Source organism: Antechinus flavipes, chromosome 3 (genome assembly GCF_016432865.1).
Source record: "Antechinus flavipes isolate AdamAnt ecotype Samford, QLD, Australia chromosome 3, AdamAnt_v2, whole genome shotgun sequence".
In the NCBI taxonomy this organism is placed as follows: Eukaryota; Metazoa; Chordata; class Mammalia; order Dasyuromorphia; family Dasyuridae; genus Antechinus; species Antechinus flavipes.
The window spans coordinates 247,599,043-247,626,545 of record NC_067400.1 but is presented as its reverse complement, the minus strand read 5'-3'; the positions used below and the strand labels follow the sequence as shown (position 1 = coordinate 247,626,545).

The window sequence follows — 27,503 nt, the reverse complement described above, 5'->3', positions numbered from 1 at the left end:
GGGCAGCAGGGGACAGAGCTACTAGATAGTCCTTATTCTTGCACTCGGCACTAATTCAGAGATCCGCTGGAATTTCTTTCTTCTCTTGTGCCCTTTCCTCGCCTTCTTTTAGTCCCTTCATGCCAAAATGCTGTGTGCATTGTGCACTACTAAACAGACCATCCCCAGTGTCTATGGATCTCTCTCTGTCCCTGTGTATGTATGTGTTACACACACACACCTCATTGAGCTGACAAAAAGTACTCATTGGGAATTTTTCTTTGGTTTCCCAAACAGAATTTTGCCCAGTATATTTTTGAGTACATAGTGGGGAACTAGGCTTCCTGCTTGCTCTCATTCTGCCATCTTGACTCCATCCCCATTACTTGCTTCTGAACTTATTCCTCTTTCATTACACTGATTGGGCACCACAGCAACTCCCTATCCTAGAACACTATCCCTGGAATCAGTTCCCCTACAATGAGGAGAGGTGACCCCCTGTGGATCAGTGACCTAGACGAGAGTAGCTGCCATTTAGCATCTTTTTCTGTCATATTGCTCTAGCATGTGTCTCAGCCCATTCCACATGGCTTGTTGCTCCTCACTAAACTCCATCCCCACTGTCTGAAGACCTCTCTTTTTCTAAACTATCTTAGTCCAAAAAAAAAAAAAAATGACTCATATGACTTTTTCTTGGATTGTCCCCATTAGGACAGCTTGGTGCACTTTATAGATCTTTTTGGAGAAGTTTTGGTTGGAATTTATTAATAATACTTCTTATTACTCTTTCATCTTGGCTCTACCTCCTACCCTGCTCACCAAAAACCTTTTTTGTATATGATTTTTATTGCATTGTCATTAATAAATTATATGCTCAGTATTTCTAGTTTTCTATATATTTTGGCCACAATACGTGGTCTTTTTTATAAATATGCCATATATAACCAAGTAATATGTGAATTTCTTTTTACTTCCTTTCAGTTATCAACAGAGACTTAATTGTCTCTTAATTCTTCTAAAATTTTATTGATATCCTTAAATTCTTTCTTTTATTAGTTTTCCTGGGTCCAAGAGGGGTACTTTGACAACCTCCTGCTAATATTGTTTTTCTATTTCTCCCTTCAATTAACTTTTCCTTTATATTGAAGTTCTATGATATTTTGGTCTATGTATATTAAATATTGATTTTTATGTCACTTTAAACAATATAAATTCCCTGGTTATTTTTTTGTAATTTCTTTCACTTACTGTTATTCCGTTTGAAATCAGCATTTCTATCTTTTTATAAAATTCCTCCAAAATATAATAAATTTGTAAAAGGCAGAGCCAAAATGGATGAGTTAAGTTGGCAATTTTGGTGAGTCTTCCCAAACTACTCCTCTAAACGTTTTTTAAAAGTATGTCAAACCAAATTCTGAGTAGGTTAACCAACAGAAAGTCACAGTGAGTCATTTTTTCCATCTTACAGCACAGAAAAAATGTTCTAACAATACTATGGAATTAGAGCTAGCCAAAAAGCATGGTACACAATTGACCATGAGCCTTAAATGGTAGAGATGGGAACAGAAGGCCTTCATTGGTAAGGGTGCAGACAAGGGGGACAATGTCCAGACCACATTCTGGATCATATCACTTTGGAAACATCAAAAATTTATAGACCACCATACATAGCTGTGAAAAGAACAAAATTTAAAAGCCTAAAATTTAGGCTGATCACTCATGCCCCCAGAGATAAGCAGAGCCCAAATCTAACATAAAGTATAAAATCAAGAAATAGGCTAGAAAATGAGTAACTAACTAAAAAACCTGACCATTAAAAAGCTACAGTGACAATAGGGAAGCTGAAAATACAGACTCGGGGGGAAAAGAAAGGGGAAAAAGACACACCTATAAACAGTTATAAGCAAAACCTCAGAGCAAAATTCAGATTGGACACAAGCCCAAAAAGTACTCCTACAATTAAAGCTAGATATACAGAAGAGTAAAAATAATTTTTAAAATATCATAATTGTACAGGAAAATGGAAAAACGAATGAGTAATGCAAGAAAATGATGAAAAGAGAGCTAATATCTTGGTAAAGGTAGCAAAAAAATTAAAAGCAATTCCTTAAAAATTTTGAATTGAATAAATGGTAACTGAAGTTTGAAAATATAATGAAGAAAATAAGTCCCCCTAAATTATACTTGGTCAAATGGAAGGTTATGACTCTATGAGACATCATGAAACAATAAAACAAAATCTAAAGGCTGAAAAAAAGAAGAAAATATAAAATATTTCATGAGACAAACAATTAATCCGGGGGGAAAAATAGGTTGAGAGAGATAATATAAGAATTACTGGATTACCTGAAAGCTGGGATAAAATAATAATAATAAGAGCCAACACATTAAATTTGAAGCAATCAGAGGAAAACTCCTAAGATTTCTTAGAACCAGAAGGCAAAGTAGAAATTGAAGGAATCTGCTAGCCAACTCCTGTAAAAGATCCCAAAATTAAATTTTATAACCAATTCCTGAGCTTTCAGGCCAAGGAGAAAATACTACAAGCAGTCAGAAAAAAAATTCAAATATCATAAATCCAGATAAGATCATACAAGATTTAGTAGTTATTATAATAAAAGAACTTGGAATGTGATATTCTGGAAGGCAGAGGAACTAGGATCACAATCAGTAAACTACTCAGCAAAACTTAATGTAATCCTTCAAGGGATATTTAACAAAATAGAACATTTTTAATTATTCTGCAGAGTTGGCTAGAAAATCTGACACATAAAGAATTGAAAACATAAGAATCAAGAGAATCATAACAAGATAAATATGAAATAGCAATCATAAGGAGCTTAATAAATTTAAACTATTTACATTGCCAGATGGGAAGATGGTACATATATATATAACCACTTAGAACTTTTATCATCATTATAAATTTTGGAAGGAGTCTATTTAGATAGAGAATAAGATATTAATCTGTTATGTTGAGATGATCTGAAAAAAAAGAATGGAAAGGTGAAAAAGGGATACACTGGGAATTGGGGTAGAAGAATGGAAATAAAAGAAATATACAAGCATAAGTTTTTAAAATGGGGCAAAACTGGAGGAGACGGTCAATGCTTGTACCTCATTCTCTTTTGATCTGGTGAAGGGACTAAGGAAAGGAGTGATAAAAAGAAAAGTAGAGTGAGGGAAGCATTGGTTAAAAGTAAAATAGACTTCTTGGGGAGGGGACAGATTAAGAAAAAAGAGAAGCATAAATAGAAAACAATATGATGTTAGCTATTATAGTAATCATAACTCTGAATGTGAATGAGAGGTACTCATTCATAAGATGGAAAAAAGATAGTAAAATGAATTTACAAGTCAGAATCCAACAATATGTTGTTTACAGGAGATACCCTTGAAACAGGAGGATAAACAGAGAGTTAAAATAAAATAAAGGTCTAAAGCAGAATCTCTTCTGAAGCAAAAAAGTCAGGCATAGCAATTTCGGTCTCAGACAAATCAAAATCAAAAATAGAACTAGTTTAAAAAGATAACCAGAGAAACTACATTTTGAGTACCATAGAAAATGAATTAGTATCCATACTGAATATATATGCACCAAATAGCATGGCTTCTAAAGTATAATAAATTTTGCATTTTGATTTTATGAATCTTTGTTTCAAATATTTCCTGAAAGTAATAGATGGTTATATTCAGTTTATCCTTCATCATTACCAGCTCACATATTGGTAATTTTCTACATTAATCTTTAATAAAAACTAAAAGGATGAAAAAATTGATGATATGACAGTAATAATGATGGTGACAATGATGCTTTATTGCTCATTGCAATTCCAGAATGACTTTAGGGAAAGTCTAGCTTTATTACATTCACAAACCTGATAATAAAAGTACTCTATAACAAATATTCTACCTTTGGGAGAAAGGCAAAATATTCCCCTGAATCTCATATTTACCTCCTTATAAAGAAGTGAAATCATCTCCTGAAATTTTTATCTCAAGCTGAAGTATGTATTTCAAATGGGTGTATTATAAACGCTTAACTTATGCTTCCAGATATATTTTTGCTGGTGTTTTGGAATTAAGATATCCTTCTAACGGTTTTGATGGCCAGATTTCTGTTCTTATTTGCTGGTCTGTTGCTACAATTGTTTATTACACTTTCATTTTAACCTTTTGACCAAATTAAGATTTTTGTTGACATCACAGTAATTCTCTCTTTAAGGAAATTGGGTTGGGAATAATAAGGTACATGAAAAACTCAGAGCATACAGGTCACTTTAGCATCTTTGGGGTCCAGGTAAAAGATCTACAGTGGTGGAGTTTAATCTGAGCTTTAAGTCAAGCCTGGGAATACACATGACGAGGAAGTCGTGATTTTGACTGTAAGTTATTCCTCTTGATTAGAGATTGCATTTTATATCATTTTCCTTGAGTGTTTTATTTGTTGCTATCTAATACCTAGAATTGAATTTTGGATCATATATTATTAGGCATAAAATATAGCCACACCAAATCAAGGGATAGAATGTCTTAGGGCTTTGTTATTCTTCCCCAGACCTGAATCCCAGTCACCCTTAGTCACAGAAACTTGGAGTAGAGATTAGAATAAATGAATTAAGGCCTATTTTTCATGAATCCTATGTATACTTGTATTGAGAAAGAAATGTAGCTCATCAGACCCCAATGTACTTTTTATTCTTTGTAGGATACTTTCTGTCAATGAAAATCTTTGCTACAGTTTTATACTTCATCAAAATTGATTTTAATTTTTGTATATCTTTGAACTTTGTCATTGCTTCAATTTCCCTAAATCTTGTCCCTATATTCATAACCTTGCTTTCAGTTATAATTTTATAAGTGTTTTGGAACTGAGACATCCTTCAAATCCTACTGTTTTGAGAGTCAGATTTGTATTCTTCGTTGCACTCCTATTTTTCTTCTCTCTACTCACCCAATCACCACATTAATCGAGGCCCTCATCACCACTCATCTATACTATAGTACTAGTCTTCTTATTCTAATTTTCCTGCCTCAAATCATTTCTCTACCCTAATCCATCTTCCACACAGCTTCCAAAGTGTTATTCCTAAGGTGCTAATCTTGACTATATCATCCTCCCAACCTTACTTGATGAAATCTATTGGTTCCCTATTGTTATTAAATGTAAAAAGTCATTGACATTTAAAGTTTTTCATTTCTGTTTTTCCCTCTCTCTTTAACCTTCTTCCACTTTAATCCCTTCCACACATTCTACAATCTAGAAGTATTTGTCCACTTGCTGTGCTTCATACATGACATTCAGTCTCCTCCTCTATTACTTTGTACTGGCTTTCCCATTTTCCTGGAAGATTCTGCTTCCTCGTCATGTCAGGCTTGACTTAAAGCTCAGATTAAACTCCACCACTGTAGATCTTTTACCTGGACCCCAAAGATGCTAAAGTGACCTGTATGCTCTGTGTTTTTCATGTACCTTATTATTTAAATATTGTCTCCCCCATGAGAATGTAAACTTGAAATGTGGACACTGGTTTGGGGTTTGTTTGCTTGCTTGCTTTGTTTTTTCCTTTATTATTATCTCCAAAAATTAATTAAGTGCCTTGCATAAATATTTAAGATTGGGATAGTAGAGACTTAGCCTATGATTTCATTGGAACATGGAATTCTTTGAAGAAATATGTATATTGGCACCTTCTCTGCAACCATTCATCTTAGAAAGATGTTTAAAGCTCTGAAAGTTCAAGTAAGTTACCCAGGAACACACAACCATACGTCTTAAATGGGGGACTTAGGTCTGTTTACTCAAAAGTGGTGCAGTGGGTAGAGTGCTGGGCCTTAATTCAGGGTTAACCAAATTCATATATGACCTCAAACATTTTCTAGCCATATGACTCTGGACCAGTGACTTAACCACTGTTTGAGTCAGTTTTCTCGAATACAAAATGTGAATTATAATAGCACCTTCCTCAAAGGGTTGTTGTAAAGCTCAAATTAGACAATAATTGTAAAAACACAATTCTTGACACAGAATATGATCTTAATAAATAGTCATTCCTTTCTTCTCCATTCTCTATTCCCTGTTGCCTGTATTCTGTGATTTATGCACCTGTCCTAAGACAAATATGTATTAATACAAAGTTTTTAATAGTATATTTCTTTATAGTTATAGCAGTTTTAATGTTTATATGTGTTTTCCTGTTTGGAACATTATTGGTAAAGGGTCATATTTGTGTAAATAGTTATTGGAATACTTAAATGTAAAATTCAAGTTGGTCATTTGTTTGCTACAAAATTCTATACAGTTCAGTTTTAAGATTTTGCTATATATAGAACGTGTCACAACCTTCTGAACCTCAAGTTCCTCATCAGAAAGATGAGGTGATTGGACTAGATGAACTGTAATGTCCTTTCCGATTGTAACTCCATGGTCCTGTGATTCTATGTGCAACATACAAAAATAAGGGGATATACTAACTCCTGATGAAAAATAAGGAGTGTGCATAATATTCAAGGCATACTTTAATGTTTTAACTAACAGTTCTTTAGGTAAAATCACTCCATGAAAAGGAAAGAAAAGTCTTAAATCACTGATAAAACAATCTTTTCACATTAGGAGTAGTCAGAATTTAATAAAATTCAAGATTTTGATTTACTTAAAGATGCTTTCACATTTGAAATTTATCTTACAAGAGCTAAAAACATTATTGTCTTTGACACTATTCTTTTTTATTCTTTAGGAGGTACATTCATTAAGGCAGATAAGAAATATGTCCCTTTGTTTCAATTAATTTTTTTAAAGCATAGGAAATAATTGAATTACCCAAAGAGTGAATTGATAATTGCATTCCCACAATCTCAAATGTGGATTCATACAATAAGATAAATAAATAAATATACACAAATAGTAAGACAAAACCATTTTCATGCTAAATGTAGTTCCTCCACATATCCTATAATTAGAGGTGTGCTCTGAACAAGCTGAGACTGGTCCTTGTCGAGCAGTGATCTCCCGTTGGTACTTTGATGTGACTGAAAGGAAGTGCGCACCATTTTTTTACGGCGGATGTGGTGGAAACCGAAACAACTTTGGCACTGAGGAATACTGCATGGCAGTCTGTGGCAACATCAGTAAGTGGATCCTTCCTCAAGCATGTGGCCATCTCTCTTTCTTGCCACTGACTCTGCTCTTTGCAACAAATTTATTTTTCTGATTCCTGCGAAGTCTGTTGCTCCCACTAACATACATCTGTCAGCTTTTATAATTGCCCACTCTATGCAATATTTTTAATCATTAGCACATATCTCCTTCCTTCTCTAATAAAGTATGACAGTGATTATATTCTTTAAAAACTGTTGCGATAGACATCTTTGAAATATCTTGAGATCATGATATTTTCTCCCCTTCAAGTTTTCATTCTGTATCTCTCCTTTCATTCTCAGCCAAACTCATAGAAAAAGCTGCTTATACTTTTATTGTTATTATCTTGTAATTTAAAATCTTAGAATTTATCATTCATTTATTCTGTGTATATTTACATATGAGTCCAATATTGTTTCATTCTTTCATCTAGTCCAGTGTCTAGTACATAGTAGGAATTTAATGTTTGTTGATTGATTAACAGAAGCAGTTTGTCCAGGCAAGTATAAGGTGGTTTTTTTGTTTTTTACATTGAATAGATTTATATGGAACCTCATCTTCTTTGTGTTCTCTTACTCAAAATCTGAAAAGGTAAAAAACTATCAGCCCTGACATATATACCTCTAAGAACTTTGAAACTGAATTTTAGAGAGAAACTGAGATAATAAGTGCATGTGGTAGTATTAGACCTATCAGTTGTTCTCGCTTTTGAAGAATTAAAGAATCTCAGAATTAGATGGAACCTCAAAATTGATCGAGTCCAACGCATACCTGCATACAATCACTTTCAGAATATCCATCTACAATTTCTCTTACCAGACATCTCAAACAATCTTTTTCTTTATTCTTATGAGTTACCATTTCCTTGCTGGTATATCTGCAGAAGTGTGTCATTATTAATCTTCTTCTCTGTAGAACTAAGCAGAACATTGGAAAGATATAGTTGTAAAAAACAATCATGTCTTCCTATCCAGTAAAACATATAATGTTAAAAATTTTCATTTGCAAAGATTTGTAAAAGATCACAGCTTTTTAGTCGCTTCCTTTAGGGATAGAATAATATGCATACTTTGTATAGTTTAAATAGTTTTATCTGAAAAATAACATATCACCTAGTTAATCTCTTATAGTTCTATTCTGGAATTCTCTAATTTGATCATTTGAATTGCTAATTCAAAGTTCCTTCACTTTCAAACAATGGAATTAAGTAAACTAAATAATTTAACAGAAAACAGGGCTTCTTAAATTTTTTTCACTCACAACCCCTTTTCACCTGAGACATTTTTATATGATCCCAGGTATATTGGTATATAAAATATGTGTACATATCAAACATTTACTGATACTAAATCATAATTTCACGACCCCCACATTCAGTTATAATTTCCCAGATGGAGTCTTGAACCACAGTTTAAGAAGCTGGGCTATAAAACACAGTGAGTATTTTCATTGACTGTGTGTCTAGAACAAAGAATTTTTGCTGCTGTTCATATAACTAGTTCTAACCATCACAACAGAGTTTTCTGTGCAATAATTTGTCCTTTTAGATAAAAGGAAATTTATCTTCATGAATACTTTATTATTTATTTGTTGCAATATAAAAATTTTGTATCTTCTCTGTCTGTCTGAATTGTTTTTCATTTGATCCTAAAGACTTAAAAATACAAGCATCTTCTTTCATTCTTTTTCCCACATTCATTCTTTTTATTCAACCTAGATTAATAAGCAACAAAAAACTACTATTTGCTTAATATGTGGCAAAATGAGTCCTTTGGAACTCTGAGTACTGTATTAAATAATATTTTTGAAAGATGCAGGTATCACTAGTGTCATGAATGTTATTGGATGTTTATATCCAAAGATACAGTACAGATGAATTGTTTGATGACTGATATAGGTGAAAATTAGGGAAAATAATCATAGACCTATCAGATGAGGTTGCACTTTTTAAATGAGACCCAATAATCTAGAGGTATATGTAAAGGAGTAAAATAGAAAAATGTTGGCAGCTGTCACCAGTATGAGATTAAGTAGATGAGATAATGATTTCTGTTGTTCTGATTTTTGTTGTTATCTGATTTATTACCTATTATCTTTTTCTATTCAGTATGGAACCCTTTCAGGAACCATGATCATGAAGATTTCTTACTTTTTTTTTTCTCATTTTACTCTTTGGTATTTCTTCTTTGCTGAATTTTTGAGTCTCTTTTACCATTTGACAAATTCTGTTTTTTAAACTCTTACTTTCTTGAGTTTTTTGGTTCCTCCTTTACCAATCTGTTAATTATCTTGCATTACACATTTCTTTTCTCCGTAGTTCCGCTTCTCTTTCTTTAACTTTTTCAAGAATTCTTGTGGAGCTGGTATCCAAATATCATATCTTTTAGAACTGTTCATGATGTTACTGTCTTCTGAATCTGTGTCTCGTTTTTCCCTACCACTGTAGTAGCTTTTTATGTTCTTTTTTTTTTTTTTTTTTTTAATTCTTTGCTCATTTTTCCAGCTTATTTCTTGATTTTGAATTTAATGTTAAAACTGGATTCTGCTTCCTGGAGTTAGGAAAGCTCTGTCCCAAACTTCAGGCTTTACCATGTTGCTGTTTGCAAAGCTAGTTCTAGGAGTCTCCTTGGTGCTTCCAAAGTGGTGACAGGGGGAGAGGTATGATCACTCCTCTCCTGATCTGGAGATCCAGAAGGGGCTTTACTCCACTTGTGCCCAGTCACACAGTGCTCCCCTTGTCCCTGAAACTGTGACCCTGGTTCTCCGCAGCTGCAAGCACTAGCACTTCTCTCAGCCTTGGAACGGCAACTGGGGCCCCTGTTCTGTGGTGACCAATCACAAGTGTTCCTCTGTGCCTTGGAACTATGACCCAGAACTGCATATGGGCAGTAACAATACCAAATCCTGTGCCTAGTGCCAGCATAACCACCGACAATTGATCAGATGTCAGTACTAGAGATTGTAACCTGGTGTCATCCCCTGTCAGTCTCCTGAGTTGTCTTAGATCATGCTGGCCCTGCCACTCTAGAATTTCTTTTAAGGCATTATTTTAAAGTTGTTGGGAGAGTTTGGTGGAGTTGCTGTCTCTACTATATTGATTCTCCTTTCCATAGTATTTCAGAAGTTTCTCACTACTACATAAGAACCCCTTCTGAAAAAAATGGAGTTAACTATATGATAAATATCTTAATTTGGGGGATGACTGATTAACATATAAGTTTCATGTATAACATCACTATTTTAAAAACAAATTTTGTGCATTTTAAGCTTTTCTCTATTAAATATCTTTTCTCATTTTGTTCTTTTATATGGTTTTTATATCTGACTTTGCCAGATGAAATCCTATGACAGTGGTAAGAGAAAAAAGCATTGGGATATCACTAAAATGTACCTATTTTAATAATACATATGATATTTTGTGTTTCTTATGAAGTTTTGAAGAAATGTTTCTTTAAAAAATCGCGTCTTCCTAAAAAATTGTTCTTCATTACAAGGTCATTATAGGAACTCTATTGTTTTATAAACTTTGTTGGTTTAATTGCTAAGGTACAAAGGTTTAGAGGAACCAAGAGAAGCAAAACCCCTGTGTTTGAAGAAAGGGAAGGTCTGAGTTCAAATGTGACTTCAGACATTTAACTAGCAGTGTGAACTTGGACAGATCATTCCACCTCTCTCTGATGCAATTTCTCCAACTATAAAATGGGGATAATAATAACACTCACCTTTTTGTGAGAAAAAATGAGTTCATTTTTGTTAAGCACTTAGCATAGTGCTTGGCACAAAGTAAGCGTTATTTAAATGCTAGTTATTATTATAGAACTAGAGGCATATTGAATTTCACACATTGGAAGTAGAAGGCGGGCCAAGCCATTTTAATTTTTCTTGTATGTCTAAAGTTACCAACATTTTTTGCCTTTTTAATATCTTTATAATTGATTCAGTATCTCAGTTACCACAGCATCTATTCCAAATTTTCTATCCCTTTGAGAGCTTTCATTAGCACCCATTTCCTCCTGTCCTCTTCTTTGCCTTATTCTCCACTGAAAATATTAACCCTTCTTCCCTGCTCACCTCTCAAAACTCTTGAGGGCTTTTTCCTTGCTGTTTTCCCTTTTACCTTTGCATCACATGAAGAGGTAGCCCTTTACCTTGCCAAGGCTGACCTCTTCACTTGAAGTTTAATGCTAGATGGCGGAGAGGAGGCTCACAGTTGCATAAGCTCCGCGCTTTCTCTCACTATCCACTTCATTACAAGCCTCTGAATCAATGCTTGACTGAAAAAAACCCACAAATAGTTACCAAGAGAAGCCATCCTTGAGATCCGCCAAGAAAGGTCTGTCTTTACTGGAGGGCTGGGGCGGTTTTAGATCGGGCGCAGGCTGAGGGCAGCGGCAGTGAGAGCACGGGAGCAGACTGGAGAGGGGGTGGAGAGTGATCGCAGCTGTCTCCGCGGGGAGAGCTTCGCTACAGGTTTGGAACCTGCAGCAAGTCAACAGCCCAGCAGAGAAGCTAAAAACACCGGGGCTGAAGAACACAACCGCAAACAGCTGGAGTCTCTCAGGACCTGGCCGCCCCCCCCTTCCCCCCCCCAGTGACTCAGCACGCTTTGGGATCTCAGAGCGCAGGCGCAGCACAGTCCTGCTAGTGCCTCACTGCTGCCACCTGCAGTCTGTAGAGGAAGCTCGATAACACACCCAGCCCCCCCCCAAAGAAAGACTCCAGTTTTTTCTGTTTTTCTTTGGTAGTTTGTCTCTGATTAATAGACAGAATGAGCAAGAAGCTGAAGAGGACTTTAACCCTAGACAGCTTCTACACAGATAGAGAGCAGACTCTAAATCCTGAGGAGACTAAAAACAGGCAGTCCCCAGGTGATTCCCCAAAGGAGGAGATCGTCTGTTCCTCAGCACAGATGAACCTCATAGAAGTGATTAAAAAGGCTCTCACAAGGGAGCTAGAAGAAAAATGGGGAAAGCAGAGTGAGGCTTGGCAAAAGGAGAAGGAAGCTTGGGAAAAGGAGAGGGAGGCTTGGCAAAAGAACCTGGAGAAGTCAGTTAAAGAGAGAGTGGATAAAGAAGTAAAATCCTTGAAAAATAGGATTAGTGAACTGGAAAACAAAATTGGCGAAATGGAAAAAAATTCCACAGAACAAAAGAACTCAATTGGACAATTAGAGAAAGATTTTAAAAAAGTGAGTGAAGAGAATACTTCACTGAAAATCAGAATTGAACAAGTGGAATTGAATGACTCGAGGAGACAAGAAGAATCAGTCAAGCAAATCCAAAAAAATCAAACAATGGAGAAAAATGTGAAATACCTTCTGGGGAAGACAACAGACCTGGAAAACAGATCCAGGAGAGACAATCTGAGAATCATTGGACTCCCAGAAAAACATGATGAAAAAAAGAGCCTGGACACTGTCTTCCAGGAAATTATCAAAGAGAACTGCCCAGAAGTCATAGGAACAGAGGAAAAAATAAACATTGAAAGGATTCATCGATCACCCACTGAAAGGGATCCTAAAATCAAAACACCAAGGAATATAGTGGCCAAATGCCAGAACCCTCAGATGAAAGAAAAAATATTGCAAGCGGCTAGAAAAACCCAATTCAAGTATCAAGGAGCCACAATAAGGATCACCCAGGATCTGGCAGCATCCACATTAAAAGATCGAAGGGCCTGGAATATGATATTCCGAAAGGCTAAGGAACTTGGTATGCAACCAAAAATAACTTACCCAGCGAGAATGAGCATCTTTTTCCAGGGAAGAAGATGGACATTCAACGAAGTAAGCGAATTTCATCTATTTCTGATGAAAAAACCAGAACTTAACAAAAAGTTTGATCTACAAATATAGAACTCAAGAGAAATCTAAAAAGGTAAAGATTGATCTTGGGAACTATATTTTGACTATATAGATGCATAAAGAATACATGTATACCTTGTTCTAGAAATTGATGTGGAAAGGACATTGTACCAGAAAAAGGGTAAAGTGGGGGTAGTACATCTCATGAAGAGGCATAGGAAACCTATTATATCTGAGAGAAAGAATGGAGGGGGATGAATATAGTGGGTATCTTACTGCCTTCAGAATTGGCTTTAAGTGAAAAATCTTAAGACATATTCAATCTATGGTGAAACTTCTCCCATCTCATTGAAAAGTGAGAAGGGAAAAGTGGAAAGGGAAGGAATAAGCTAAGCGGAAGGGAATACGGGAACTGGGAGGGAAAGGGGTAAGATAGGGGGAGGAACTCTAAGGCGGGGGAGGGACACTAAAAAGGGAGGGCTGTGAGAAACAAGGGGTGCTCACAAGCTTAATACTTGGAAGGGGGGGAAAGGGGAAAGAAGGGAGGAAAGCATAAACCGGGGTTAACAAGATGGCAAGTAATACAGAATTGGTCATTCTAACCATAAATGTGAACGGGGTAAACTCCCCCATAAAGAGGAAGCGGTTAGCAGAATGGATTAAAAGCCAGAATCCTACAATATGTTGTTTACAGGAAACACACCTGAAGCGGGGAGATACATGCAGGTTAAAGGTAAAAGGTTGGAGCAAAATCTACTATGCTTCAGGTGAAGTCAAAAAAGCAGGGGTAGCCATCCTGATCTCAGATCAAGCTAAAGCAAAAATTGACCTAATTAAAAGAGATAAGGAAGGACACTATATCTTGCTAAAGGGTAGCATGGATAATGAAGCACTATCTATATTAAACATATATGCACCAAGTGGGGTAGCATCTAAATTCTTAAAAGAGAAACTAAGAGAGCTGCAAGAAGAAATAGACAGTAAAACTATAATAGTGGGAGATCTTAACCTTGCACTCTCAGAATTAGATAAATCAAACCAGAAAATAAATAAGAAAGAAGTCAAAGAGGTAAACAGAATACTAGAAAAGCTAGATATGATAGATCTCTGGAGAAAATGTAATGGAGACAGAAAGGAATACACTTTCTTTTCAGCAGTTCATGGAACCTATACAAAAATTGACCATATATTAGGACATAAAAACCTCAAACTCAAATGTAGTAAGGCAGAAATAGTAAATGCATCCTTTTCAGACCACGATGCAATGAAAATTACATTCAACAAAAAAGCAGGGGGAAGTAGACCAAAAAATAATTGGAAACTAAATAATCTCATACTAAAGAATGATTGGGTAAAACAGCAAATCATAGACATAATTAATAACTTCACCCAAGAAAACGATAATAATGAGACATCATACCAAAATGTATGGGATGCAGCCAAAGCGGTAATAAGGGGAAATTTCATATCTCTAGAGGCCTATTTGTATAAAATAGAGAAAGAGAAGGTCAATGAATTGGGTTTGCAATTAAAAATGCTAGAAAAGGAACAAATTAAAAACCCCCAGTCAAACACTAAACTTGAAATTCTAAAAGTAAAAGGTGAGATCAATAAAATTGAAAGTAAAAAAACTATTGAATTGATTAATAAAACTAAGAGTTGGTTCTATGAAAAAACCAACAAAATAGACAAACCCTTAGTAAATCTGATTAAAAAAAGGAAAGAGGAAAATCAAATTGTTAGTCTTAAAAATGAAAAGGGAGAACTCACCACTAACGAAGAGGAAATTAGAGCAATAATTAGGAGTTACTTTGCCCAACTTTATGCCAATAAATTCGACAACTTAAATGAAATAGAAAAATACCTCCAAAAATACAGCTTGCCCAAACTAACAGAGGAAGAAGTAAATATCCTAAACAGTCCCATCTCAGAAAAAGAAATAGAACAAACTATCAATCAACTCCCTAAGAAAAAATCCCCAGGACCAGATGGATTTACAAGTGAATTCTACCAAACATTTAAAGAACAATTAACTCCAATGTTATATAAACTATTTGAAAAAATAGGGATTGAAGGAGTCCTACCAAACTCCTTTTATGACACAGATATGGTACTGATACCTAAACCAGGTAGGCTGAAAACAGAGAAAGAAAATTATAGACCAATCTCCCTAATGAATATTGATGCTAAAATCTTAAATAAAATATTAGCAAAAAGATTACAGAAAATTGTCACCAGGATAATACACTATGACCAAGTAGGATTTATACCAGGAATGCAGGGCTGGTTCAATATTAGGAAAACTATTAGCATAATTGACTATATCAATAACCAAACAAACAAAAACCACATGATCATCTCAATAGATGCAGAAAAAGCATTTGATAAAATCCAACATCCATTCCTAATAAAAACACTTGAGAGCATAGGAATAAATGGACTTTTCCTTAAAATAGTCAGGAGCATATATTTAAAACCATCAGTAAGCATCATATGCAATGGGGAAAAACTGGAACCTTTCCCAGTAAGATCTGGAGTGAAGCAAGGTTGCCCACTATCACCATTATTATTTAATATCGTATTAGAAACACTAGCCTCGGCAATAAGAGTCGAGAAAGATATAAAAGGAATTAGAGTAGGCAATGAGGAAACCAAACTATCACTCTTTGCAGATGATATGATGGTATACCTAGAGAACCCCAGAGATTCTACCAAAAAGCTATTGGAAATAATTCATAATTTTAGCAAAGTAGCTGGCTACAAAATAAATCCCCATAAATCCTCAGCATTTTTATACATCACCAACAAAACCCAACAGCAAGAGATACAAAGAGAAATTCCATTCAGAATAACTGTTGATACCATAAAATATTTGGGAATCTATCTACCAAAGGAAAGTCAGGAATTATATGAGCAAAATTATAAAAAAGTCTCCACACAAATAAAGTCAGACTTAAATAATTGGAAAAATATTAAGTGCTCTTGGATTGGCCGAGCGAACATAATAAAGATGACAATACTCCCTAAACTAATCTATTTATTTAGTGCTATACCAATCAGACTTCCAAGAAAATATTTTATTGATCTAGAAAAAATAACAACAAAATTCATATGGAACAATAAAAAGTCGAGAATCTCAAGGGAACTAATGAAAAAAAAATCAAATGAAGGTGGCCTAGCTGTACCTGATCTAAAATTATATTATAAAGCAGCAGTCACCAAAACCATCTGGTATTGGCTAAGAAATAGATTAGTGGATCAGTGGAAAAGGCTAGGCTCACAAGACAGAATAGTCAATTATAGCAATCTAGTGTTTGACAAGCCCAAAGCCCCTAACTTCTGGGAAAAGAATTCAATATTTGATAAAAACTGCTGGGATAATTGGAAATTAGTATGGCAGAAATTAGGCATGGACCCACACTTAACACCATATACCAAGATAAGATCAAAATGGGTCTATGACCTAGGCATAAAGAACGAGACTATAAATAAATTAGAGGAACATAGAATAGTTTATCTCTCAGACTTGTGGAGGAGAAAGAAATTTGTGACCAAAGATGAACTAGAGACCATTACTGATCACAGAATAGAAAATTTCGATTACATCAAATTAAAAAGCCTTTGTACAAATAAAACTAATGCAAACAAGATTAGAAGGGAAGCAACAAACTGGGAAAACATTTTCACAGTTAAAGGTTCTGATAAAGGCCTCATTTCCAAAATATATAGAGAACTGACCCAAATTTATAAGAAATCAAGCCATTCTCCAATTGATAAATGGTCAAAGGATATGAACAGACAATTTTCAGAGGATGAGATTGAAACTATTACCACTCATATGAAAGAGTGTTCCAAATCATTATTGATCAGAGAAATGCAAATTAAGACAACTCTGAGATACCACTACACACCTGTCAGATTGGCTAAGATGACAGGAAAAAATAATGATGAATGTTGGAGGGGATGCGGGAAAACTGGGACACTAATGCATTGTTGGTGGAGTTGTGAACGAATCCAACCATTCTGGAGAGCAATCTGGAATTATGCCCAAAAAATTATCAAAATGTGCATATCCTTTGATCCAGCAGTGTTTCTATTGGGCTTATATCCCAAAGAAATACTAAAGAAGGGAAAGGGACCTGTATGTGCCAAAATGTTTGTAGCAGCCCTGTTTGTAGTGGCTAGAAACTGGAAAATGAATGGATGCCCATCAATTGGAGAATGGCTGGGTAAATTGTGGTATATGAATGTTATGGAATATTATTGTTCTGTAAGAAATGACCAGCAGGATGAATACAGAGAGGCTTGGAGAGACCTTCATGAACTGATGCTAAGTGAAATGAGCAGAACCAGGAGATCATTATACACTTCGACAACGATATTGTATGAGGACATATATTGATGGAAGTGGATTTCTTTGACAAAGAGACCTGAGTTTCAATTGATAAATGACGGACAAAAGCAGCTACACCCAAAGAAAGAACACTGGGAAACGAATGTGAACTATCTGCATTTTTGTTTTTCTTCCCGGATTATTTATACCTTCTGAATCCAATTCTCCCTACGCAACAAGAGAACTGTTCGGTTCTGCAAACATATATTGTATCTAGGATATACTGCAACATATCCAACATATAAAGGACTGCTTGCCATCTAGGGGAGGGGGTGGAGGGAGGGAGGGGAAAAAAAATCGGAACAGAATTGAGTGTCAATATAATGTAATTATTAAATAAAAAAAAAATTAAAAAAAAAAAAAAAAGAAAAGTTGACCACTTGATTAAATCTATTGAAAGTTTTTTTTCTTTTGCTTAATGCTTTTAATTTCCATATTTGAGGGACTTTATGTAGTTATTTGATCTTCCCCTTATTTTCCAAAGACAAAAATGCCAAAAGAAATTAATTAAAGTTACCTTTGCTAACATCCCATATAATAGCTGTATTATCAACAGAGGCAGAAGCCATTAAATTTCCATCAGGAAATACTGCAACATATCCAACATATAAAGGACTGCTTGCCATCTAGGGGAGGGGGTGGAGGGAGGGAGGGGAAAAAAATCGGAACAGAAATGAGTGTCAATATAATGTAATTATTAAATAAAAAATTAAAAAAAAAAAAAAGAAGTTTAATGCTGATAATGATTTGATATCTATGGTTCCTTTCAGCATAATATAATTTCATTATTTATACTTTTTTATTTTGTGAATATTTGTTTTTGCTTTTTCTGAAGCATGGTTGTAATTCCTGCCTTTTTGGATTCACTTGATGCATGGTGAATTATTTTTTCATCCCCTCAGTTTCATCCTGATTTGCTTTTTAAATATGTTTCTAAATATATTTAATTTAAATATTTTTCTAAATAACAGATTTGATGGTTTCATTTTCTTATACAATCACTCTTTTAAAATTATTATTAAATTGTATCTGACCCAGGAAACTTCCACAGCTTGAAGCCCATATGATCACACCACTGGAAAGAGGGGAGGGTGGAGCTGGTGTATGGCATTGGATTTTGTTATTGGACCATGTGTTGGGCCCTTGAGTTTGCCTCACTGACTGTAGGATCTTGGGTGATTGAAGAAAAGGAAGGAGCAAACTCATCAAAGTTGTCAGTTCATGGGAATTTTAAAACTCTCCTTTGCATTTTGGTTTCCTATATTCTAAAGACACTTGACGTTGCTTTCTCTGTAGTGCATAAGTTCTGTTTTGGAAAAGATTGAGAAAGTATGTCTCAGGCTCCATTTTGGTGAGTCATGTCACCCAGAAATCTAATAAAGTATATTTGAATTTAAGATGGTAACTGCAACATCCATCTTTCTCTCTTAACCAAAAGAGCTTCATCATTTATTATAAGATGTTTTCTTCTCAACTTTGCCAGTATAGCGCCAGTTAGGATTTTAAAATTAAAAATGAAACCCAAAACCAAAATGATAAAAGTGGGAATTTTAAAGAGGAAAAGGGCTTCATCAACTATCTAGACCTTGAAAGTTAATCTTACCCCATTGTATCTAATAAGTTGCCATCAAACCTCTTGCCTAAAGCTCTCCAGTGTCTTTCTCCCTCTCTCTCCAAATTCTCTCTTCCTAAATGGCCCATTTCTGTTGATGGTATCATCACAATCTTTCTACTCAAACCAGTTGAGCACTTTGGGATTTTTTAATTCTTGTTGCTCCCTTACCTTCTATGTTCAACTTATTGCCAAATCTTAATTTCATTTCTGCACTTAAGCTCTTACATTTATTCTGTCTTTTCCCTTTGCCCTTCAGTACTCCCAGATTTAGAATACTGTTACTTCTTTGCCAGAATCATGTTTTTCAAGGTGCCTCTAAGCACTCTCCTCTACTTTGCGTACCAATTTCTGTGATCTTTTAGTGTTTTACTCCCATCATGCTATTCATCTGCTCAGAAACTGAACCTGCCTACTATTATCAGTCTATATAACTTTTTGCCCCTGTATTCCTCTCCCTCCCTCCCTCTCTCTCTGTCTCTCCTTTTCCCCCTTTCTCTCACCTTCCCTCTTTCTCTCTTGTCTTCTCTCTCTCTTTTTTCTCTCTCCCTATCTCTGTCTCCCTTCCTCTGTCTTTCTCTGTGTGTCTGTTCCCCCCCCCCGTCTCCCCTCCTCTCTCTCTCTTTATCTGTCTGTCTCTCTCTTTCTCTTTCTATCTGTCTGTTTCTCTCTCTCCATATATATATGTAACACACACACTCCCTACCAATTTGACTATGACAACTCTAGGAATTCACATGTTCCTTCAGGGTTAGAAAACTACCCAGACAGACTCTGGATCCTCTTTCTCAGAATAGGCATCCTCCCACTATACAAATTTTTCCCAGAATAAATCACAAGTTCCTCTTCTGTCACCACAGACTCTTACCTCCTCTGCTATCTTTTTAATGAGTTCCCCATCTCTACCCTTTAGAACAGGGGTCCTCAAATTACGGCCCATCTGCCAGATGGGGCAACTGAGGATGATTATCCCCATCACCCAGGGCTATGAAGTTTCTTTATTTAAAGGCCCACAAAACAAAGGTTTTGTTTTTACTATAGTCCGGCCCTCCAACAGTCTGAGGGACAGTGAACTGGCCCCTTATTTAAAAAGTTTGAGGACCCCTGCAGTTTAGAGGTAGATGTTCCTCTTTTACTCTCTTGATCGTAGGCTTTCCTTCTGCCTCTGTACCACCTTCTCCATATTCTCTCCCTCGCCATCCTAACTTGTCTATAGATGGCAAAATCTCCACTCTTTCACATTTAACCCTAGAGCCCCTTTAATTTTAACTATAGAATTTTCCTGTGTTATTCAAATTATGTTTCCTGTATTTTTGAAGATCTTTTCCCTGACCATTAGCAATCTTTGTTATTTTGGAAAGTATTCAATTTAACCAGAGTCTATCTTGAATTTGAAGCATATGGGGTATTTTTGTTTTTTTGTCTTCAGGGCAGCGTTTTGTGGGTTTTCTTAATTAGGATTTTATCTAAATTCAGATGTTCTGGTTAGTTTTCTTATTGTTGTTTTCTTTTTTAAATGTTTCATGTATTTCTGGGCAAGCCTGTGATTCTTTTTTTTTTTTTTTTGCTAAAGTTGGGGTTAAGTGACTTGCCCAGGGTCACACAGCTAGGAAGTGTTAAGTGTCTGAGCCAGAATTGAACTAGGGTCCTCCTGAGTGACAGGAGCTCTATCCACTGGGCCACCTAGCTGCTCCAACCGCGTGATTCTTAAGTTATCTCTGTGCATCCTTTCTTCAAGGTTAGTTCCTTTGACTTATACATAAGCTAGATATGCATTTAATATTGATATCATTGGTTTCTCTTTTTCTAAGTTTTCATCAATTTAACCATTTTTTGTGTTTAAATCAAATATGTTCATCTTTCACTTCTTTAGAGATTTTCTTCATTATAGATTTAATTAAAATTTCTTTTTAAAAATATTCTGCATTGAGCTTACTCTTCCTGCTTTGAGAAATCTGGTTTCTTTTAATTTCTGATTTCTTATTTTGTGAGTTTTATTTCTATTTTGAACCCTTCTGTAATTTCTTATAGTTCTTCTATGATCTCGTAGGGGTCCAGTCTACTCCATTTTCTCTACACTTTCTTCCTTTCTATGGTTGGATTCAATTTTACACATGATATAATAGTAAAGGGCATTCTTGAATATGGTATACAAGAAGCTCCTGGATGATACAATGGGTAAAACAATGAGCCCAGACTTAGGAACAAGAGTTCAAATTTGGTCCCAGCAATAAGCAATATAACCCTGGGCAAGTCACTTAACCACTATCTACTTAAGTTTCCTTAATTGTAAAATGGGGATAATAACAGCATTTATTTCTCAGGCTCATAAAGCACTTAGCATAGTGCTTGGCATGTAAGAGGCTTATTCTCTTCCACTTTCCCAAAGCAGTTACTTTAGGCAGCCTGGAATATACTTAAAAAGCAAATTCCTTTCACTACCTATCCATTGATAAGATTGATTATCTATTAGGTTGTTTTAATGATTAAAATTTTTAAATAGTTTTTTCTTAGCCTGAGAATGTCAAGGCATTTTAAAGAAATACAATCTAGAATTTTCTTTCACTTTGAGGAAATAAGTTCATTTAGCATCATGTAATATTTGAGGTTTGGGTGTTTCTACAAATATAGAAAGTATAATTATAAGTGCTAAGGATGTTTAATTTTGAGTTAAAGTAAATATAATGAATCATGTGATAATTATAAACTTTATATTGTTTGACATAATTGTTTGATGTCCTATTATAATGATAGGGTTCCAATTTAGAATCACACAGGCTAAGTGATCCTGAAATATCCATAGAAATATATAGGCAAAATAGATTCTACTTTTCCCCTATTAACTGTGTCAGGCAGATAAGGCTTGCTGCTTTTTGTTTGAATGAATTTTTGACTTGCTGTAGGGATCTTGGGTCAGTTTCCTTCTCTTGCTAGTTAAGGCTAAGAAAACACCAGTTTGTAGCCCAAATAATAAATTTCCCCCTACTCAAATTTCTCCAAAGCCCAGACATAGTAAACAACCCCAAAGATATCTGATCAGTTATGTCCCTCCCATATGTCAGAAACAACCTTTTTTTCAACTAACCCATTTTTAAAGGTATATAATCTTGCCACTTAAACCTCAACTTGAACTATGTCTCTGAATATCAATTTTCTAGAATATCTCAAACTGAGGTATTTGTTTTAATCCAAACTATGAAGCCAAATTAAATATATATGCATTTGAAAAATCTTTCTGTCACAGTCTGTGTATAGTTCATAACCAACTAGGATTGTTCTTTATGTGTATTTTCCCTTTAAATTATATTAAATGTTATTATAATACAATTGTAAATGTGTTCATTTCAAAAAATATTCTTTGTCCTAATACTAACAAGGGGTGAAAATATTCTTACCGTAAAATAATGTGTTACTGTGTCAGGGTTGTGACATAACTTTTAAACAGCCTTACAATGGTGGTCAATTTATCACATAGGTTTCTGTGTTAAAATCAAACACTATTTTTTATTTTTCCTCCTGCAAATTTCCTTCCCTTTTGCTTTTCAGTCCCTACTACAGCAGCCAGCACCCCTGATGCTGTTGACAAATATCTAGAGACACCTGGTGATGAGAATGAACATGCCCATTTCCAGAAAGCCAAGGAAAGACTTGAAGCTAAGCACCGTGAAAGAATGTCTCAGGTAACCTAGACTTAATTTTGCAAAACATTAAAACTAATAATAAGCTACATTTGCCAAAGATTTTCAACAGTGATTTTTTTTTTAACAAAACCTTCTTTGGGAGTCTAGTATTTCTCTCTACACCACCAATGATCTTAAGCTTTAAAAGTTAGTTTTATCCAATGAATATGGTACATAATTTCATTTTTTGTCCCATCATCCAAATTCATCATGTATACTTACAATTTATATTACTACAGAAGCTAGGTAGCCCAGTGGCTAAAAGGCTGGACATGAAATAATGAAGATTTAAGTTCTTGTATGGCCTCAGATATTTTCTGGCTGTTTGCAAGACTTTTGACTTCTGCCTTACTTGTCTCATTTGTAAAATGGGCATAATAATAATGTGTACCTCCTAGGGTCATTTGGAAAATAAAACCTGTAAGCTGCAGAAAAAGTCTTGACATACTCTGACATACACATATGCATATATATGCAGGCAAATGTGCATTGTGTATGTGTGTAATATGTATGTGTTTGTGTGAATTTGCAATGCATAGATGAAAACTGATGTTGGGATTAGGAAGGGCTGAATTCGGCTCCTTCTGACCAAAACAGGTTGTGTGACTGAAACGGATTACTTAATTTCTCTAGGCTTTAGGTGACTCTTTAAGACTATAAACTGTCCAGAAAGTACTGACCTGCATTAGTAGTATACATATACACAAAGCTGAATGATAGAGTGATGGGAGTTCTGGATTTAGAGTTAAGAAAACAAAACCTGTGTTCAGATCTAGTAATGAACCTGGCAAGTCACTTAGTCTCTGTCCTGTTCAGTTTCCTCATAAATAAAATAGAAATGATTATAGTACCTCCTCTCAAGGTTGTTGTAAGGATAAAATGAAGTAACATCTGTAAATCACTTTGTAAGCCTTAATTAATTATGTAAATGTTAGCCATTATGTGTATATTTATATTCAACTTATGAATTAATTTTAGAAATATTACATAAATATGTGCGTATACATGTATATATACTTATATTGACATAGACATAGGCATGGACATTAAATACTTCCCACACCCATTATTAAATCTTACTTTATTTCAGTAATAATAGTTTTGCAGTTTTCTTTGACTGAGTTATATGTATTTCCATCTGTATTGATCCCCCAGTATTCAATGGTTAGGAAGTTTTTTGGTAAATGTTGTTATTGTGTATACTGTTGGTTTTTTATGATGTTTTCTTAATCCTGTTCATTAGTAAATGAGAAGACAAAATGTTTTGTGATAATTTAATAATCTGCAATCTTAATGAACTTATTTTTTACCTCCATTAATTTTTTACATTATTACACTATTTTAGCTTCTTCATTTCCAATGTTAATTATAGTATGACTCAATCTATATTTGGAAAAAAAGACCTCAGGAGCTATATATTACAAATCCTTTCCAGGAACTTAAGTCCAAGGAAACACAGTGAGGAAGGCTCAAAGTTACATAAAGCCAAGAATTTAACCATGGTCATTTTAAGTTAACAAGCATTTATTAAGGGCCTACTTTTGCCAGAAACAGTGTTAAACACTGGGGATCATCTGACTCCAAATCTAATATTCTCTAGATTATAATGTTGTATTTAGATCCAAGAATGAAGAGTTAGGATTTGGTTCAGTAGATGATAAGGTTTTTGAAAGTTTTTAATCAGAGAATTATTATAATAGGCATATTTTATATCAGGGATTTCTAACCTGAGGTCTGTGAACTTTTTTAAAATTTAGATATTCATGTTTCACCATAATTGTTTTCGTTTGTAATCTTAATGTTTTTTATCTTGTGCATTTAAAAATATTCTAAGAAGGGATTCATAGACATTGCCAGACCACAAAAGTAGAGAAGAATTTAGAACCAAATGAGATAGAAAGCATTACAGGATATAAAATGAATAATTATGATTACATTAAAAATAAAAAGAGCATTCAGCTAACATTAGAAGAAAAGCAGAAAAATGGGAAAAATTATTACAATAAATTTCTCTGACAGAGGATTCACTTCTCAAATATGTAGAGAACTGAGTCAAATTTATAAGAATATTAGTCATTCCCCAAGTTGATAGTTAAGTCATAAACAGGTAGTTCTTAGATGAAGAAATCAAAGCTATCTAAAATCACTTTTAAAAAAAGCTCTAAATTGCTATTGAGTAGTGACTCCAAGATACTACTTCACACCTATCACATTTGCTAATATGATAGAAAAAAAATGACAAATGTGTGGGAAAATGGGGACACTAATGCCATGTTGGTGAAGTTATAAACTAGTTCATCCAGTCTCAAAATTAATTTCGAACTATGTCCAAAGGACTATAAAACTGTGTATATCCTCTAATCCAACAATACTACTACACTGGTTTTAAGAAACTAAAGATAAGACTGGTTGGCAGCATCACTTAATTAAAAGAGAACAAGGCAAACAAGGACTGGGAAGTAACCTTTGGAATTGGTATTTAAGTAATCTCAGATAACCTTAAAGAGGACAGTTGGTAAAACAGTGATAGTTAAAGCAGAGATTTTGAGACATGAATTAGTTAGTGGAAAACAAGAAGAGGAAGTGTGAATTATTTCAAAAAATAGGGTCATTATTTTTTAAAGTGAAATATTAGTACTTTTAGTGAGTGACAAATCTTTTCAGAAATCTCACAAATCTAGTATTGTATATTGGATATTATGCTGTATTTGGAATAAGGAAGACAACTTCAAATTTAATTTTTGATATTTATTTGCTTTATAATAAATAAGTTCTGTGCCTCAGCTTCCAAAACTGTAAAATTGAAATAATAATTGTAGTATTACAGTGCTAATATGAGGTTCAAATAAAATAATTCATATATCCAACTGTAGAAAATATACATTATCATTATTATAGTCATCATCATTATTATCGGGTATAAGGAAACTTTTCAGATAAAGAAACCGAGACTCAGGTTAAGAGATAATAGAGTTAAAAAGTTGAGTATAAAAGTGAAAAGAAATCCAGTGGAAAAATTAGCCTCTAAAAGGAGAAAGGCTGCTTCTTTCTTTGAGTTATAGGAAAGAAAGAAAAGATTTATAATAATAAACATGGGAGATGGAAGTTCAGACAACATTGATCTTAGCAAAATTCCGAGACCATATGACTATGGTATAGGGGAAAAGCTTGGGAACTTGAATGGAAAGAGTTTGTAACAGTCATATTCAACAGGAAACTATCAAGAAGTAACTAAAAAGATTGCCAAGTAGCAATGAAGAACCTACTGAAATTAGTTACTTTTCATTTTTGTGGTAAGCCAAGTTAAAGGCTTCCCTTCTGAAGTATATCATCTCCATATATACTTAGTATGTACCTAATTATTTGCATGTTGTCTACCCCATCAAAATGTTAAGTTCCTTGTCAAGATCTGTTTTTTTTTTTTGTATCCCCACTTTTTAGCGCGGTGCCTGGTGTATAATAAGTGCTTAATAAATGATTTTGATTGATCACTTGGTTTAACTTAATTGAGAATTTTGAAATCAAAATTAAATAATTTCAACTATAGTTTTAAACATTTATTGGAGAAACTCAATGCTTTTCGTAAAATACTCTTAATCTCTAATTGCTCATTATCTTTTGTCTGACTTTTTAATAACTTAAGATTCATAGTTAAAACATTGTTAACAGGTTACCTGTAGTGAAACTAAAGAGAATTTAGAAATAACTCAAGAGTAGGACAAAATTAATTTTGTAACCTAAATGTAATAGAATTTGTTGTCTACTTGAGCATAGCACTCTTTTTAAAGCAACAATTCAAAATATAAGAAAAATGTTACTTGTACAGATTCTATTTTAATGGTGAAATGAATTATTCTTAATTCAAAAATCACTTATTTAAAAATGCAGGTTATGAGAGAATGGGAAGAGGCAGAACATCAAGCAAAGAACTTGCCCAAAGCTGATAAGAAAGCAGTTATCCAGGTAACTACACATAAGTTAAACAATGAAGCAAAAGTGTCAGAACTAAAAGGTAATTATTGATGATTCTAGCTTAGTTATATTATAAAAGTTGGATGGTATTGGTAAATCTTATCTCATATTGTCATTGAAATGATCATTTATTAGCTTTTATTTTTGATGCTGCCATCATTTTCACCATTTTACCCCATTTATTCCCAGTCTATAGTGGAAGCACCTATGCTCTGGCCCATCCATGTATTTAGCTATTTGCATTTTTAAGAAGATATTCCCTCTTGTACTAATGAATTAGAATTAAGTTTTATTGACAGAGAGAAAAAATAAGATGTCTTTAAAACACTTGATTATTATTTGGTGTCATTTAGGGGTTTTTGTTTGTTTGATTTTGAAGAAACATATCTCAGGTTAAGGTTAACCAGCTGAACCTAATTCTCAAAGATAAATCAATAAAATATTAAGTCAATATATAAATGATAGTTTTCAGGACACCGAGAAAAGAAAAAATGCTTAATAATGTATGTGAACTTTTGGGAAAGAGTTTTAATTATTTAGTGATAAAATTGCTGCACATGTTCCTTTACTGTCTTTTATCATTGACAAATGTTTGTTCACTCTGCAAGCATTTCCAGGAAAAAGTGGAATCATTAGAACAAGAAGCTGCAAATGAGAGGCAACAATTGGTAGAGACACACATGGCCAGAGTTGAAGCTATGCTTAATGACCGCCGTCGTATGGCTCTGGAGAACTACATCACAGCCCTCCAGGCGGTTCCTCCACGGGTATGGCTAGATTACTTTTCATTTTATTTTTTACTTCATAAAGAAAAAAGAGGGAAAAGGATAGTTGTTTTCAATATCTCTTTTTCCAGGTGATCCCTGGAAACCTTAGAAAGGGCCTAAGATGCCCATCTAGCTCAGAAGCTCCCCAGAGTTGGGGGA

At 34.4% G+C, this 27,503-nt stretch overlaps 1 protein-coding gene across 2 annotated transcripts in view; it reads left to right on the top strand.

Annotated features, from left to right (window-relative positions):
- APP (amyloid beta precursor protein) overlaps nucleotides 1-27,503 on the top strand; it is a 181,390-nt gene that overhangs the window by 108,926 nt on the left and 44,961 nt on the right. Inside the window, exons 7-10 of one of the 2 annotated variants that reach the window (XM_051984840.1) lie at nucleotides 6,940-7,107; nucleotides 22,472-22,605; nucleotides 26,494-26,568; nucleotides 27,186-27,344. In XM_051984840.1, coding sequence (XP_051840800.1) covers nucleotides 6,940-7,107; nucleotides 22,472-22,605; nucleotides 26,494-26,568; nucleotides 27,186-27,344 — 536 coding nt within the window. The remainder of the gene's footprint in view (nucleotides 1-6,939; nucleotides 7,108-22,471; nucleotides 22,606-26,493; nucleotides 26,569-27,185; nucleotides 27,345-27,503) is intronic. The other variant, XM_051984841.1, reaches the window with a different exon arrangement.